Source organism: Ctenocephalides felis, unplaced genomic scaffold, assembly GCF_003426905.1.
Source record: "Ctenocephalides felis isolate EL2017-DRISC unplaced genomic scaffold, ASM342690v1 CF-g0.4_SCAFFOLD_00845, whole genome shotgun sequence".
In the NCBI taxonomy this organism is placed as follows: Eukaryota; Metazoa; Arthropoda; class Insecta; order Siphonaptera; family Pulicidae; genus Ctenocephalides; species Ctenocephalides felis.
This window is the reverse complement of record NW_020536999.1, coordinates 56,035,286-56,053,220: the sequence shown is the minus strand read 5'-3', so window position 1 is coordinate 56,053,220 and position 17,935 is coordinate 56,035,286. Positions and strand designations below refer to the sequence as shown.

Genomic DNA, 17,935 nt, shown 5'->3' with positions numbered 1-17,935 from the left:
TATCCGATAGTAAATTCAAATTCCAAGGTGGGCGGATTCTGTATGAAAATTTGCCTCATTTTCTGAGCCGCTTTTAATTATATTGTAGAAAAGTTGAAAAAGATATTTTAGAATTAGGCATTCTTGAATATCATGCACAATTGTTTGCATAAAAACTCGGGAATCAATAAATCCACAAAAGATGTCGATTTGATAATATCCAAAAAAAAAAACGTTTATACGTGCACACGAAGGCATATGACTATAATAGGGTTACCAAATTAACACTTCATAAAATTTTGAGTGTCTTTTAAATTTTTGAGTAATTTTCGAAACGCCTGACCAATTTTGACGAGAATTTTTTTGCGGTTAGTTGAAGTATATGTAAATAACTTAAATTCCTTGTATTTAATAAGAAATTATTTAGATATAACAAGACGACGAAGTTGCAGGTACAGCTAGTAATAAATAAATATATTATATATCCATCATCTATCATTAGCGCAGCAAATCAGTATGAAAATTGATTATAAGCTCGTCATTAATTACGCATTCTGAAATTATTAACTTTATGTACATACTACATGAAGCATTTAATATTTATTAGCAGAAACCAAACAGTATTAAGGTAAGGATAATTAAACTTTATCAAGGTATTCTGTGCTAAAATTCATACCCGAGCTTAAGAGCGTTGTAATAGGCACGAAGTGGCGATTTCATTATTTTTTATTTGCCGACCTACACAGAAATGACGTCTGTAATTTTTCTCTAGAGAGGCTCCATATAGCATAAAATCTACTAAAAAAATAAAAGCTTGATATAACACGTAGCATAAGTGCATATGACACGTTAATTTAAATTTGTCGATATTAATTGTTGGAGATGGAGAATAAATAAAGCTATATATAGATGGCTTTCAATAAAAGGTGTTATTTTGGATTTTTACATAATAAAATAACATTTATTAGTTATTTTCCTGATAAACTTAATAACTTAAAAATTGCAGCAAATCGTAACTTTCATAAAAAAACCTTTATTAAAACCCGGCAATAATTCTAACAATAAGTCAATAAAATTGAATAATATATGAATCACAATCTGTATATATTTGATAGATAAATCTTAGAATTGTTCTTAATTGTAATTTGTTTTCTGAATCTAAATAAAAGGCGTTTTTGAAAGACATCTTTTACGACGTTTTGGATCTAGTTACGTTCCATATCGTATCAGGCTTTTGGTAATGAACAATTACATATATATTATATGGAATTTATAATATAAAAATAAAATAATTAAAAAGTAAAACAATTAAGAAAACGGATTGTTCTAAAACTACAAAAATGTGCAAACATTTATTAAAAAAAATGTAAGAATTATTTAACTGCAAGTCAAATCGGAAAACTAGTTTTCTAACAATATATGTATTTGAGTTACATTTCAATAATAATGATTAAAATATTTTAAAATAGAAACACATACTTGAGTTTTAAAACTTTACTAATATTACATAAATGATTATACTAGGTTTATGTAAAACAAGCCCTGTAAAGCTTTTGCTTTTTTCAGAGTTTTTATTCATTTTTTTACAGAATATTTAAAATAAAGTAAATCATGATAAATATTTAATCAAAAATATTTTTTTTACTAAACAGTTGAATAAACAGATCTCAAATGTATTTTTATATTCCCAACCAGTTATAAATAAATAAGACAAAATTATTTTTTTAAGAAATTTATTAATTTAATCTTATATACAAGTACAATGTGTCACATATTTTTGATAAACTTATGATGTTATCACTCCAACATTGACATATTTCTGTATTTTTATTATAATTTCAGAAAACAGGATAAATAAAACTTAAAAATAATAACCCATTACAAACTTATTCGTCTTCTCTAAGAACATGTTTCTGTCTTTCAGGAACATAAGGTACTTGACCAGGTTTCGAATGCATTCTACGATTTTGTTCCTTACGTTTAGATTTCTCTTTAACTGTTCTAAGTTCCTTTTGGGCATTGTATACATGTTGTGGAACTTGTCTGTGCCTTGCAATTCTCTTGATTTGTGGATGGCCAGCAAATTTCTCTTTCAAAGCTGTTGCAACTTGTATTGCATTTCGTTCCCTCGGTTTCATCTAAAAAAGTCATAAAATTAACAAAATTCATTCTAAATTTTTATTGAAATATAAAATACATACCACTCCAAGTTTTTCTGCTGCCCTAGCCTTCCACATACGGATATTCATTTCATCAGATCCACTCAAAACATATTTATCATCAAGGGACCATAGCACACAAGTCAAACGCTGCATACGTTTAGTGTGATATACCTGTCAATAGATTTGATAATTAGACATACCATTATGAATATATACATTCATTGTACATATTTTTTTTAAATTAATACCTCTCTTGAATGTCCCATGTGACTGTCAAAAATTCTGATAGTTTTATCATAACTTCCAGAAACAAATTCTTTTCCTGTTGGTGAATAATCTACATCTACTACAGCCGAAACATGATCCATGTGGACCATTACTGGTTGTCTTAACTTTCTTGTGTCAAATGTGTATAAACTAAAAAATTGTGTTAAAGGTTAAAGGTTAAACATAAAAATATATATGTCAATTTTGCTCACTGTAATATCAAATAATATCAAAGGCAAGACATAATACATCTTTTATAATTATTATTATTAATTCTATTATTTCATCACTTTCATTTTCCTCAAGTGAAATTATTAATATTTTTAAACTTTAACATATTATTAAGAATTAAATTTAGAAGCTTGAGCTAATTGACTTTGATTGATCTAATTGATTATGATAAATAAAACAGTAATAAAAACAAATGTTAAGACTAACTCATAATCTAGTCAATAAAGTAAAATTTAAATAAAATAAATTATTTACTTATAATCTTCATTTGCTAAGGTGAATGTGAAGGCCTCCATAGGATTCCATGCCAGTCTATTAGATCTCAGAGTCATAACAACCTTTCTCAAAGGTTTAGCTTCCCTGGTATCATACAATATAATGCTTCTATCACTGGCACAAGCTGCTAATAAGTTTGTCTCAACTTGGTTAAAGGCTACATTATGTATACTATCTACTCCCCATTTCATAGACCTTATGGGTTCATTTCGATCATGTTCCCATAATTGACAGACTTCACCACAAGTGGCTATTATAGGTTTTTTACGGTGATGGGTTACTCCTGTTAGTATTGTTCGACTTAAAATTGTATTGACGGGTTCTTCTTCTTCTCCAAATTCAGGAGGGCTGGTATTCCAGGTTTTGATTGTTTTGTCATCACCAACAGTTATAAAGTGTTGGCCATCTGGTTTATATGCTAGACCTCTTACTATTCCTATGATATAAAATAATAATAATAATATAATAAATGGGAATTGAATTATTTTTATTATAGTAAGTTGAGTTAGACTATATCTAAACTTAATTTTGATATATCTGAGGCAATAAGTCAAGTTATGCTCATCATAGAAGTGTTTATAATAATTTAAATACCAAAAGCATAGGAAAAACTATGTATTTCTCATTTCAATTTAATGTTTATAATTGGAACTATGATACTATGGATGCTTGTCCATGTAATTGAGGATCAATGAACCATTACCTATATTAGTGCAAAGAAATCTAAATAAGAATTTGAAATACTATTGATAAATAATATTGAAATACTCATTCAATGGAATAAAACAAAATAATTTCTGAATGCACTTTATAGTGAAAAGTGAATCATAATAATGATGATATTACTGTTACCTTCATGTGCAACGAAGCTTCTTATACATTTTCTTTGTGGCAAATCCCAAACTCTAACTTCTCCGTCATAGGCACCACTGGTTAAATTTGATAAACTTGCTGGATGTTTAGCGAAACAGGATACACCATCTCTGTGACCACTAAGATTGCCTACGAAAGGCTTAGCAAATACCCTTTCTAATTTAACTGCATTTAGAGCTCGAACATATTCTCTGGGAGCCTCAAATGGATGTAGTGCAGGATCATAGTTTCTGGGAACTGAATATAAAAATAATAAGTATAGACTTTTGCTACAAGACAACTACTTCAAAACAAATTTTATAGAAACGTTTTATGTGGAAATTCTCGCAACATTATTTACACACTTATGCGTTGAATAAAATTATTTTGTTAGTGTCTTGATATAAATAACCAAATTACTCATGCTTTGCATGATTACAAGTTTGACAATGAGAAAATTATAACTCCAGGTTATTTAATAATAATCAATAAATCAATGACATTTTTGCATGGTCTAATGATAATGATTGGTATTCCAGGTTTTAATTATATTTCACTGGCAACCAATTAGTTTGAGATATAGCATATAAAAACACATGTTTATTTCATATACCTCTATGTATATCCAATTTTGTTGGTCGCAAGTATTCATCAGGATTTCTGCTGATTACTTTGACTTTCATTTTGTATGCTACTTTAACACTATGATTTAAATTATGATTTATAATAAATATTAAAACATTTGGATATCGAAAATGAATCCAGAATTTCTTAGAGCAAATTTCTGTCGAAGCACTACGTATATATTTATATTATTAGTTTATATTAATATTAAAGTAATTCAATGTAATTCAAGAAACGTCAATGTTGAAGTAGGGTTATGTTTCTAATGTCAAAACACGTGCTCAATTATTTCTCGTTTTGTGTAGTGGCTAACTTGCTTCTTAAGCGCGTAATTCGATCTTAAACTTTAGTGAGGAGGCTCGAGGAAATGATAAATGTTCTTTGTGGTGACATCAGATTAAAAAGAATTTTGTGATTTATTATTATCATATACAATACATTTTTTCTGGGAATTACATTTAATTATATATAAAAATGTATATTTCGAATATAATTTGGTATGATCGAAAAATTCCTGGATTTATGATTGGATTTTCATAAATATAATCAGCTTTTTGTGTTAAATTTTGTTATTACATCCATACCTACACTTTACGTTCTTACAGAACACGACGCAAATTAAAATAATTTTTAGTGAAGATTTTCCTTAGCAATTCATGTTAAAATCAATTTGTTTTTGAAAAAATACTACATTTTACAAACAGAACTTTATATATTTTAGAAAAAAAAGTTTATATCATACTACTACTACTAACTTAATAAACAATTAATTACTGTCCATCATAAATTAAACACTGTCTAATAAGTCGTAGAAAGTTTGCTTCCTATTACAAAATCAGTATAATTTCTGATGAATTTTTACAAGGTTATATAGATTTTTTACAAGGTGAATTAATTTTTTTTAGCATTTGATATTAATAGCTAGTTAGTTACCAATAGTAGCTATAGCTACCGGAACACTTGAAAATTTCTCTCTCTGTAAGGATACATTATTTGAGCATGCTTTCGATTTTGATTATAGAGGAATAAATCCTGCTAGCAATTTTTATAATAAAAAAACAAAAATTAGGCTATGGACATTGAGAGCAAATATTATAAAATTAGTGCTAAAGAAATCTGTATTTAAATTGAACATATATAGAATTATATAGCCACGTTTATAAGTAAAAATATATGAAATAAGTTAGGAATTTTCCTAATAGAAAAATAAAGGTAAAACTATTAAAATGACAATCAAAATGAATATTACAAAATTATTGATAAAAAAATCAGATTTATTGAACATATATATGGCCTCAAAAAGCATTATTTATACACGTTTATAAATAAAATTCATTAAAACTTATGAAAAACTTCTCACTTGAATCGCAATAAGAAATATAATAGAATCTCCAGTTTGCCTTCCTTACTAAAAATAGATTAAATAAATTGCTTGTTATCTGTTTTTTATTGTTGTTTGACTTTTTAATCTAGTATATTAGCCATTTACTATTATACTTAATGAATTAGTTTTATTACATATGTCGTTATCCTTTGTGAATGCATCTTATTAAATCTTATAAATGCAAACAGGGCACTATATATTATAATATTAGATTAGTTGTCGTACAGTTGATGTAATGATCAATATTAATTCCTTTAAAACAAGTAAAACCCTAGTTTTTTTTATTTACTCCTGAAATTCGATTTTGAGTAAAATAGACATAAATTAAAAAGCATTAATTAATATCTTGCAAGAGTAATTAATTAATAGCTTGCAATATGCTTGATATTCGAGTTGTAAGAATTTTTCGTTTTGGTATAAAATTTGATAAAGCCTCACAATATGTTTAAAATATTGAAACTGCTTCGGAAATAAAATGTTTAAAAGTATTATTAGCTCTCCGTCTATTGCAGTCGAAACTGAATAGAATTTCTTTACATTTTTGGTTTCATTCATTCAACAGTTTTCAAAGGAACTATTAATATCGGACTGAATTAACAATTAACAAATTTCGAGTTGAATTTATTTGAGTGAAATGAATTGTTAATGAAAATTGCAGGTTTATAGTGTATGATTATTTTTTTTATCCAATGTTTTTCGGATTTACAACTCATAAAATATTATTTAAATTAATTAATTTAGCATTAGCGATAGTTCATGATGATTCAAATTTTTATGTGTTTTCACTCTTATTGGTTTGTTACATTAATTTTGGAAATATTATAAAGCGTAGAAATTAAACTGAATTGCAAATTTGGAAATTATCTGAATTTGCAAAATACACATGTGTTGCACAAGTACTGAGTGTATAGATTAGTACGTTAAAAACACAGTTTTTTGTTAATAATTTTATTTTAAAGCTATGAATCCAATGATATTATCAATATTTTTTAAAATTTTAAAATATGACGTTTTACAAAATGTCAAAAAAAAAACTATTTTTTTCCAAATTGAACGTTTTTTTTAGCTCAAATGTTTCTTTTCCACCTACAAAATGATTGTAAGACTGGCAACTATCAAAAATGCATCTCAATCAGTGTATAGCATTCACGTTCTACTAATAAACGCGCGCGTTAAAAATAACTTGGCAGTACGTTCTTGTCTTTTGATGTGATGAGCCCAGAAATACACAATTTCAGGATCAGATATCCAGTTGTAAACTCCAGCTAAGAACTTCAAACTGCAAACTTCCAATTTGCAACCTGCTAATCCGAAATCATGGAAAACTGGTCCACAAACGCGATCATTAACTGGAATCATCATGGAATTATGGAGTTGCCAAGTGAATTGGAACATTATGGCAGTAGCGTGAGGGAAATGCATTTACAACATAATAGAATTCAAACTTTGCCGCCATGGATCACGTATTTAAGGAATTTGAGTGCACTTTATTTGGATAATAATAATTTGCGGGATATTCCGGAGGAAATTGGCACCTTATCGCACCTGACTGATCTGAACTTAAGTAGTAACAGTTTGAGCAAACTTCCGCAAGAGATCAAATCTTTACATAGTTTGACGAATTTAATCATTACTGATAATAACTTGACCAATTTGCCCGGTAAGTAGTCAGATTTTTTTTCAAATATTAATATCAAACTACAAATAGTGCTAATAGAGGTAAAGTATCTTTGTGAGCAACATTATGAAAACACCAGCAAAGACATCTTTGATAATAATTGCTTGGCAATATTCCGTTGTTTACTAAATTTGATCTATCAACATATTTTGTGTATGCTAGTCGATTGTTTTACTAGAACTAGGCTTTTCGAATATCTAATCAAAGGTCCAGATACATAAATTTTTTACTTGGCTTATTGCCATTTTAAAAAACATACAAACTCAGCAAGCTGAGAATGCTTGTTTTGTTATAAATTTTAACTAAACACATACTTGTTTATTCTTAAAACTAACTAGTGGTGCATGGCATCGTGTCGGCAAATTGCTGGAACTTCTCATACCGTAATAAAATATTCTAGAAATATTAAATGCTTTCAAATAGATTATTATAAATACTGTAACTTATATATGTTTACAGAAAAATGAATAAACAACACTTAATCAATCGAAATTAAAATGAAAGACATTGCCCAATATTTAAAAGAATTATATAAACTGAATTGCAGGGTTAAAATTATTTATTTCGAGTATATAAGTGAGCCTAAAAACTTTAGCTAGAACTAAAATAAAAATCCGAAATATTTTCGATATTAAATTTTTTTTATGGGAATTAAGAAAAATGGAAAAAAAAATTCTTCCCAAAGCAATCGTTTTGTCAGCACAAACAGAAAGTTTTTTGAATCATTCAAATTGGATGCTTATTTTTTTCAAAAACATTCATGTTTTACACATTTAGCTCGGTATCTCCAAAACGGTTGGACTTGCCTTTGCCAAAAACTAATCAGCACATCTCCCTGTCAATAGGAATCAAATGTTTTTTGAACCATCAATTCGATTGATCCGTGCGCCCGAAAACATGGTCAAAAATTTTATAAACACACACATCCATTTTTCCTTCCAACCTTCAAAACGTGAATAAATGCAAAAAAAATTCAATTTTATATTTTTGGACGATTATAATACGGAAAGTTAAAAATATAAAATTATCGTTTTTTATCAAATATAAAATATATATTTTATTAACCTGAAATTAATTCTTATTTTTCTGATGAATTGGAGCACCTGATTTTATAGTATTAGTCAATCATAAAAATAATTCAGTATCAGTTATTAAGCCACAGTCAATAAAATTGTAACCTAAGTAAAATGTAACCTAAGTAAAATTATTTTATATTATAACTGCACAACGTTTGGATCTTAAATGTAAAACCTGAAAGTAAAGCCCTAATATTTAATATTCACCAGAACTTGTTTATATATTAATTTATGTTTAAATTCATTTATTCAAAAACTTGTAGAGTCAATTATCTACATATTCTGGAGCTTCAGCAATATAATTTTATCAGGAACACTAAATTATATTATATTAATTAACGTTTAAAATCATATGTCCATATATAAAATTTTCTCAAATTTGAAATATTGTACATAAAACATAATTAATTTCAGTATTGTTATAACATTCACATTCGTATATATAATATTTTTATATAAAATTTCGTCGCTAGATTAAAATTCTGGGCGTATTTTATTGGTCAAATTGTTAATTTTTAACACAGTTTAAGTTTCGTTATCAAAGAAATATAACAAACTCTGAAAAACATGGTAAGTGGTAATCCATACACATAATTATTAACGAATGTATATAACGTACTGTTTCTAGAAACAAATTAATTCGAAACATCGAAAATTATAATCTTTTGTTTATAAAGCGAATCAAAAATTTGCGATAAAATTAGTGAAATTATTATTGGAACATTTGTGACAGAAATTATATCGGTCATTCTGCCCATGCTTATTTTATTTTAAGTTCTGGCTTAGTATATGACAAATAAATAAAGCAACTTTTGTGCATATAACCGATTTTTAATTTTGATGAACTGGCACAATAAGATTTTATTAAGCATCTGAGGTTTTCCAAGATTTGGCCTATAATATTAAATTAAAAAGATCAATAAAAAACATTGTATTTCACTTTAGTTTGAACATACATGTAGCGAATTCTAAATATTTGAGTTTAAATAGTAGAATATTGCATCAGTTTTGAATTACATACTCACTAAAATTTTTAAAAATAATGCTACAAAAGATAATATTAAAACACCAACACTTTTTTCACACTAAATCTACACAATGCATTTACGTGAATATTTTTTTTTGATTCGTGTAACTTCTTAGTTTCAAATAACTTTTTAATTTCTTTCCATATTGAATCAAATTTTTCATTTTTAGCGGTAATTTTAATTCGAAGTATTTTTGTTCATTTGCCTACTCTAAATAATAACGTGACTGATAATTACTTTTACGTGATAATTTTACTTTTGAAAATTGTTTTGCAAAGAAATTTATTTATTAGTGAATTATTAAAATGTAATAACATTTTACAACAAAGTAACGCAATTAGTGAATTTATATAATGGGTTTCTTTGCAGTGTAATACAGTACCATAATTAATTAGATAATGCGTTATTTTCAGTAGTTACTATAAACAATGAAAAACTAGCTTTCACCAAATTTAAGTGAATTATACAAATTTAAAAATATATAGTACAGAATTCTCCTTTTTTGTGAAACTTACAGCCAACAATATGACCAATTATTGGTCAAATAATTCATATAAAATTATAAGTTGATATATCCGAAAATTTACAAACAATTTGATATTTGCAACCAATTTGCAATTTACAAACAACTTGATGAGAACATTTCAAATAGAAGTGTGATTGTTTATGAAATTGATTTAGTTAATTGTTTGCGATAATTGAGTAATTCAAGAAGTTATCGAATGGCTTAGATTTTCTGGAATAATAACATTATTTATTTATAGAGCTTAAAATAAGCGATAATGGGTGTATTACTACTGTTGTGATCGATTGTTAATTATAGGTTTATCAATTTTACGAATTTTTATTTGATGGAGATTAGGAAGAAAGATTGAAGGCAACTTCAGGTGATGGTTGGTTACACATTTTTTGCCTTCTACTTTAAAATAGTACATTGAAAAATTCAATACTTTACTTGTTTTTGAGATAATTATGGTAAGCTTTTTTACCCGCGGACCTTTAAGCCCCGCTCTACCCTATTATTAATGTTTCCCTTCGCAAAATAGGTTTTGTTGACTTTGTATATTTCGTATTAAAAATCCTTTTGTGTATAAATATTACTTGATAATTAATAATCAAGCTCGTTTATCAACTTCCCGTAGGGTAAGTTATAGTAATCGCAAAAAAATGGAAAATAAAATGTTTTATATATCTTTACGCTTCAAGGGTTTCTGAACATTTTCAAGCATACCTTAGAAAAAAGGATGTATGTGTGTATGTATGTATGTGTGTGTGTCTGTGTGTGTGCGGATACAAATTTTTGTAGACTATTTTGCGAATACGGATCAACCGATTAGAATAATTCGATTCCTACTGAAAGGCAGGTCCTGCCGTTTCGGAGATACGGGGCAAAAATTATTTTACTTGTCTTGACGAAATCAACAATTGGCGAAATTTGTGTATATACAGGTCTAGCGTCTCCGTAGATCCAATGAAAAAAGTAAAAAATAATGCCAAAATGATCATTAGACATATGTACATCATATTATCACATATTTTATTAAAATTATAATAATAAGTACAAATTTTGTGTACAATGTTTACACGTTAGAAGACTACCGGCGCTTAGGCGCTTTGATATTTTGACCCCAAATCAGCTATGCAGCGCCATTGCCTAAAAAATGTTCAATATTTTCAAAAAAAATCATAATACAAAAAAATCAAAAAATAGAAACAATCAACATTTTCAAAAATGTCATTTTTTTCAAAAATTTCAAAATTTTTCGAAAATCTATTTTTTTCAAAGTTTTTTTTTTAATTTTGTTTTTGGTACGGGAAGTTCCAGCAATTTGCCTTAAGGCACGATACCATACTCCACTAGTTTCACCTATTTTTAAAGACAAATAATAAATATAAAAAAGAAATGCACACATTTATTGATAGTCATACACAGCGCACTTGTTCAGAGTGATTCATTACAATTTCTTTTAACAATTCTCATAGTGCATGCATAACTAATAATTAGTCTCACTCTGATTATCACCTTTACCTGTTTGAGAAATTCATCTGACGAACGATTGATGTAGGCAGTATTTTCACTATTAATGTAATCAAAAGTGTTCTAATTACGTAGGTATTCTCGTATCGTTATACTTATTTTATATTTCCATATTCATAGTTATTACAATTTTATCGATGACGAACTTAATCCTGATTAATATCATGGTGGAATAAACTAATGGTCGTTTATCGAAGTTGTTTATACTTAATAATGATGTTTGCACATTTATGCATATATTACGTAATAGTGTTTAAAGTTTTATATTCATAATTTTATGCGATATTGCTGCGGCAACGTCGTAAAAGCTTACTAAAAATAAAGCAATATTAAAAGTTTTATTATATCAATATAATAAAACAAAGTATAAAAAAAGGCCGACTGATCGTTCTAATAGCCTAGTAACCCTTTGGCTACGAGCGTCACTTAACTAGCTGTGTGTACGAGTACGATCTTTAGAAGATATCCATTGTGTCGAATTTTAGTAAAATTATCATGAGTTTTTTTGTCATTTAAATACATTTTTAAGCCATCTTCATTATCTAAAAAATAAGCAAATTATTAAATTTTTTAATGATATTGGTATTTCAAAGTAGAAGGCAAAACATGTGTCACCTTAAATACATTTTATCAATAATGATAGACAAATCTTGAAACATTTTGTGTAACAATTACAGGGGCGGCTTTTCAAATCAATACAAATCATTTATTATTGATTCGTATACAAATATAATTATTGACAGCCAGGTAGACAGGTAGACAGATAGGTCATATAGACAGGTAGATAGGTAAACAGCGAGGGATGTATGAATGTAGAAAGGTGAACGAGTAAATAGGTAGACGGGTAAAAAAGTAGTAAAGTGGAGAATAGTATTGTAGAAGTAAACAGGCAGACAGGTAGACATGTAGCCAGATAGATAAACAGTTGAACCGGAAGTGAAGCAGACAGGTAAACAGGTAGACATGTTAACGGGTAAAGAGCAGAAAAGTAGATATATAGGTAGGATGACTAATAGGCGGACGGGTAAAAATGGTAGACGGGTAAAAATGGTAGACAGGTAGACATGTAAACATACTAAGTTGAAAATTATAAAGATAGACAGGTAAACAAGTGAACTGTAATAGATGTAGATAAGTAGACAGGTGGACAGAAAGACGGATAGACATGTAGACAGGTGTAGATGATATATCTATGATTCAAAAAACTATTTTTGAATAAACCGATTATAAACACTTATCACAAAGTTCATGCAACTTGTCACAAAGGCAAAATGCAACTTACAACTATACTATTAATATCCTAAGTTTAATTTAATTTTTCGATTCCTGTGCATTATTAATCAAGAAGCTCCTCCTTCTATGAAATGTATGCTTATTCAGCCTGGGTAAACAAAGCATCATGACATAATATTATTGGAAATTTACATCAATAAACATTCTGAAGTAATGTTTCTCTTAATTAAGACACAAGCACGAAATTATGTTATCTCAAGTAAAACGTAAACCTAAACCTAATCTGCCACAGTATGTAAAATAGCATACATGTAAAGGGGACGTCCATTAATCACGTGACCGATATTTTAGAGATTTTTGGACCCCTCCTCCCCCTTGGTGATACGTGGTGATATTTAAAATTATCCTCCCACCAAACATTACGTGTATCTTTAGTTATGAGAAAAAATCGTATATTTTTTTTAATGTGTGATTTTTTTTTTTTTAAAGTTTATGTAAAAAATAAATACACGTGATATCTTACTAGACCCCTCCCTCCCCCAAACTATATTTCATGATTTTATGCCAAATCCCCCTTTACCCTGAAGATTCATGTGATTAATGGACGCTCGCCAAATCAGTCAATAAAGATTGAGCTTTTGGATCTATGATCTATTGTTTAATTATTTTCAGGCATTTAGCAAACAAATAATTTTAATATTGGCTCTATGTTTTTTTATTAAATTCAATAGCAACATATGGAAGAGGTTAATCTCTTTTGACTTGTTCTTTTGTAAATTAAGATCTTTTGAATTTAAAAGTGATTAAATTTTTTAATGCAAATTATATTCGAGCAAAGTGTCATTTGGCTCCTAAACAAGCTGCATGATTAAAACGCTTTTTGTAATAAACTTATAATATTGTTTTGAAGAAAATCTATTTTTTTTTGTAATTACAATATTTATTACAACTGTTAAATAGTTTAACATCTAGTAATAATAATAAACAATAACATAAATTTAAATAAATAAGAGTACAAAGAATAGAATTTATATTAAAATGATATCATGATGATTTAATATAAAATAAAAGCAAATAATAAAAAAATAAAATAAATAAAATTTCTGAATAATAAAATGATACTAGAAAAACAATAAAGTGGATTTAAAACAATAAATGTTAGATAATAACAATATTAGAAATAATAAGATAATAACAATAATAATAATAATCTAATGGAAATAGAAAGCACATTTTTCTTGAAAGATTTTCTTGAAATTAGCAAATATGATTTTTGAACAAACATAAACTTTCTTTTTTTATCTTTTCAAAGACATTAGTATAGGTGTTCTTAAATATAATAATTTTAAAATGCTATTTTTAAATTATAATTTTGAATTGTTATATCAGTTTTCAGAAATGCGCGGTCGTGGTTATTACTTATTTCTTTGCTCATGTCGAATGAATATGATACATGGAATATGAATCATGTAATCGATTACGAAATTCCATTTCTTGGTTTACAACAACCAATTATCACTTATAATCTTATCACTTGATACCAACATTATATATGATAATTATTATTTTTTATTCATTCTTCCTGATACTTGCTATAGAAAATACTCAAAATTCGGGGTTATTTGTGTAAAAAGGCTGCTGGTAGGTAAGTGGCTAAAGTGTACTTGAATCAAAAGTTGATGTCAAGCAGTAGTGACATCAGTTTTTACTTAGAAATATAGATAGCAATGTATTTTCAAGTAAAAATAGCCCTTACCCAGATACTGCTGCATTACTTTTACAATAATTGTAATAATAATAATCAATATATACAGATGAGTCAAGTGTTTTGGGTTGCTTTCTATAATTAGCAAACGTAGTTTGTAAGAAATTACTGAGAAACAGCTGATAAAACTCTTGAAGTTCTGATTGCTGTTCAAATAAATAATAATAGAAAAATGTATGCAAATAAATCCTGAAACGAATAATGCAAACCAACAGGTTGTCCTCTGATTAAAGGCTGACGAAATAAAATATCAGAAAAATAAATTAATAAAAAAATTAAAAAAAAATATTTAAACTTGAGATTAATTTGTACTCAAATTCGGCATAATGATAGGGTTTCTATACAAATGTTTTTCCCTTATCTTCAAACATGAACTGAAAAATTCTAATAAATTTGTAATTTGAGAATTTGAAAATCTTTTACCTTATTTTATAATATCTGTTTTTTTTTTCAGATTTCACCCAGTTACGATCTTTGCGACGTTTGGACGTGAGTTACAACGGCATAAAGTGCCTGCCTCCGAGTGTCGGTGAGCTTCGAAACTTGGAAGAACTTTCCGTCGACAGCAATCCGCTGTTCGAATTGCCACCTTCCGTGTTTTCCTTACCACGTCTGAGGGAATTGAGCGCAAATTGTAAGTCAAACTTTACCTTAAATTGCACTTGAGTTATACTAAGGCATTAATTAACATGGTTACTTCTGTCCTTAACGAATCAAATTTGGATTATCGGACCTCTTGATAATTGATAACATCATAGATTAGATTACTGATCGTAGAAAAACTGAATATGTAAATGTAGTCAGTAACTGATAATTTTAATTTCATATTGTAAACCTGATGTGCTTATTGTTGAACAGTCTGTAATTGAAACTTACGTTACCAACGGCTACTTCTGGATACATTCAAGTGTCCTTAGATGATTTTTACCATCAGTTAATAGTTGTCCTCTGAAACACTTCTGTCGCCTTCGTTTTTCTGATAAATTGGGATGTACAAATATAATTATGATATAATTATATCAATGAAGATATTTTATACTAGTTAGTGGTGAGACAAGAAGGATGAGTTTCGGCTCCAAAGTGTATACTTAATGTCTGTATATTTGATCAAACCCATAAAAATTGATGTGCCACTTCAATGCTAATTAAATAGACTTTTTTGAAAAAAATTCAACAATATTTGAAATATATAGAATTTTAAATAATGAAAATGATCCAGCAACTGATAATTAGACCTGATTTGGTTATCAATATTCAGCATTTTTATGAAAATAATGTTATCATCAGCAATTTTTGGATACCTCCAAGTGTCGTAATAAGAACTCTACGAACAGGTTGTCTTCTGGCATAATTTTGATCATCTTCTTTTTTTGATAAATTGGTACAATACTTATATTATAGTATGATTATCGTATTAAAGATATGTTGTGCTATTTAGTGATACAAGCAAGATGAATTTCGATGCCAAAGTGATCTAACTAAAATCTAATGTCTTTCTAATTGATCAAACGAAAAACGAATTTAAAAATATTAAATTAAAAGCAATAAAAAATATGTTGCAAAAGTTTAACAATATTTGAAATTTTGCATATGTGCAAAAATGTGCTCAAGTCTGCTAATATAATCTCTTATATACCCATTAGGGCGGGCCAATTTAAAAGTCGTATAGACTCATATAATTTTCGGATACTAGGGATCATAATAAGATACTTCGCTGAAGAATCCAAACGTTGAACTTTAAAATAAATCCATTTTGACCCATTTATAGAGCAAATATCATATTTTGGTCCCCAGATTTCCGAAATAATATGTGCCTACGCGACTTTTTTGACCCAGACAAATCGATCCATTTAATAGCTGTAATATCCACATATTAGTTATTTAGTATAAGAACCTGCAATAACTATTTTTCCTGAAATCAGTAAAAAATTAGCACAATTTTTTCCGCATAGAACATCTAATCGTGGTAAATCGTGCTTTTAATGAAATATTTTTACAGAATTATCTATGCAAATACTTCTGATTATCTCACTTTCAAACACGGGAAGTAGTTTTTGTTTAGGATTTTACATACTTCGTTACTCTATTTAGCTTTAAAATTTATTAATCATCAGATTTCGAGAAAATTTAGAATTTAAAAAGATTTTTCTGTAAAAAAGTAAAATAATGTATACTTTAGTTAATGATCAATATAATTCAGAACAAATTTCTCTTTAATAATTAATAAAATGAATGAATGAAATAAATAGACATATGTTTTTAACCAGCATTGTTGTTCGAATTCTTGTTTTTATAAACATGCTAAACCAATCGTGATACAATTGATTATTTTGAAAAGTTTCATATTACTTATTGAGTTTATTAAACTCCAGGTGTTTATATATTAGTGATGTGTATGATTATAACTAATTAAGTAATAGGCAATATGTTAAATGTTAAAAGAGTGTAAATTAGGGTATAAATAAGTTATCAGCTAGTGTTGCCATTGCCAGGTTTTCTGAATTTGATAGTGAATTTTTTGGAAAGTACATAAATATGAAGTTAATGCAACTAGTATATATGAGAAATAATTAATTAATTTGGACATTAACAGTTGTGATTTGCGCTGCTTACCAGCATTACCATTGGCCGCTGATCCTCTGCCTAATATTATTTTCAAGCTGAACCCTGCCCTGAAACATGTACCCTTGACTCTTGAACCTCTGTTTGATATCAATCCACATATCAGCACACGATTTTGGTAATTGGAAACATATAATCAATTATATATTTGTATTACCTTCACTGGTACGTCAACCTGATGCATTTACAAATTGATTGCAGGACATACGATTCGACAGAATTTTTCCATCCAAGACAAATCCATGTAAAAGTAGTCAATACTGAAAATTTACCAGAAATCGATGTTTATTTATATTCGGGTATCAAACATGTTTCACAATATTTTGCTCCAAAAATGCCAACATTGTTCGAATTGGCCTTGCGGAAAACACATGCTATTTTGAGCAAAACTCTTTCTTTCTGGATGAGAATGAAAACTGTGATGATGAAGATTATAATGAATTTTATGATAGTGATTATGATGGGGAGGGTCATTATTATGTGAACGGAAAAAGTTTTATAAAAATGACTCATGAAGTAATGCATGTTGAGGAACTACCTCTACATCTGAGTTCTCAGTTAAAAGAAGGGCCGAATGCCGTTTGCCACAACTGCAAAATTGGATTGTTTGAATATGAGTGCTCTGCTTTTTAAACAGGTATGATAATGAGAAATTTTAATATAGGAGGGAGGTGCTTTGCAAGTAAGTTACTTTGGGGAACTGTTTACAGACTAGCATAT

At 28.0% G+C, this 17,935-nt stretch overlaps 2 protein-coding genes across 2 annotated transcripts; one reads left to right on the top strand and one right to left on the bottom strand.

Moving 5' to 3' along the window:
- Nucleotides 1-1,830: 1,830 nt before the first annotated feature.
- LOC113363533 (DDB1- and CUL4-associated factor 13-like) lies at nt 1,831-4,450 on the bottom strand. The gene is made up of 6 exons (XM_026606025.1): nt 4,381-4,450; nt 3,768-4,025; nt 2,895-3,351; nt 2,390-2,558; nt 2,181-2,312; nt 1,831-2,117 (listed from the first exon to the last, which is right to left on the bottom strand). The coding sequence occupies exons 1-6, from the start codon at nt 4,448-4,450 to the stop codon at nt 1,866-1,868; spliced, it is 1,338 nt and encodes a 445-aa protein (XP_026461810.1). The 3' UTR covers nt 1,831-1,865.
- A 1,886-nt stretch (nt 4,451-6,336) lies between these two features.
- LOC113386229 (leucine-rich repeat-containing protein 57-like) lies at nt 6,337-17,930 on the top strand. Its single transcript, XM_026624023.1, has 6 exons — nt 6,337-6,442; nt 7,014-7,435; nt 15,048-15,227; nt 17,210-17,333; nt 17,417-17,666; nt 17,880-17,930. The coding sequence occupies exons 2-6, from the start codon at nt 7,093-7,095 to the stop codon at nt 17,928-17,930; spliced, it is 948 nt and encodes a 315-aa protein (XP_026479808.1). The 5' UTR covers nt 6,337-6,442; nt 7,014-7,092.
- The last annotated feature ends 5 nt before the right edge of the window (nt 17,931-17,935 follow it).

Excerpts from the sequence above, each read along its gene's own strand:
- LOC113363533 (XM_026606025.1), bottom strand. The coding sequence starts at position 4,450 with ATGAAAGTCAAAGTAATCAGCAGAAATCCTGATGAATACTTGCGACCA. Across the intron at positions 4,026-4,380 it reads AAAATTGGATATACATAGAG|TTCCCAGAAACTATGATCCT; the intron begins GTATATGAAATA and ends TTTTATATTCAG. Across the intron at positions 2,559-2,894 it reads TTAGCAAATGAAGATTATAA|TTTATACACATTTGACACAA; the intron begins GTAAATAATTTA and ends ACAATTTTTTAG.
- LOC113386229 (XM_026624023.1), top strand. The coding sequence starts at position 7,093 with ATGGAAAACTGGTCCACAAACGCGATCATTAACTGGAATCATCATGGA. Across the intron at positions 7,436-15,047 it reads TAACTTGACCAATTTGCCCG|ATTTCACCCAGTTACGATCT; the intron begins GTAAGTAGTCAG and ends TTTTTTTTTCAG. Across the intron at positions 17,334-17,416 it reads CATATCAGCACACGATTTTG|GACATACGATTCGACAGAAT; the intron begins GTAATTGGAAAC and ends AATTGATTGCAG.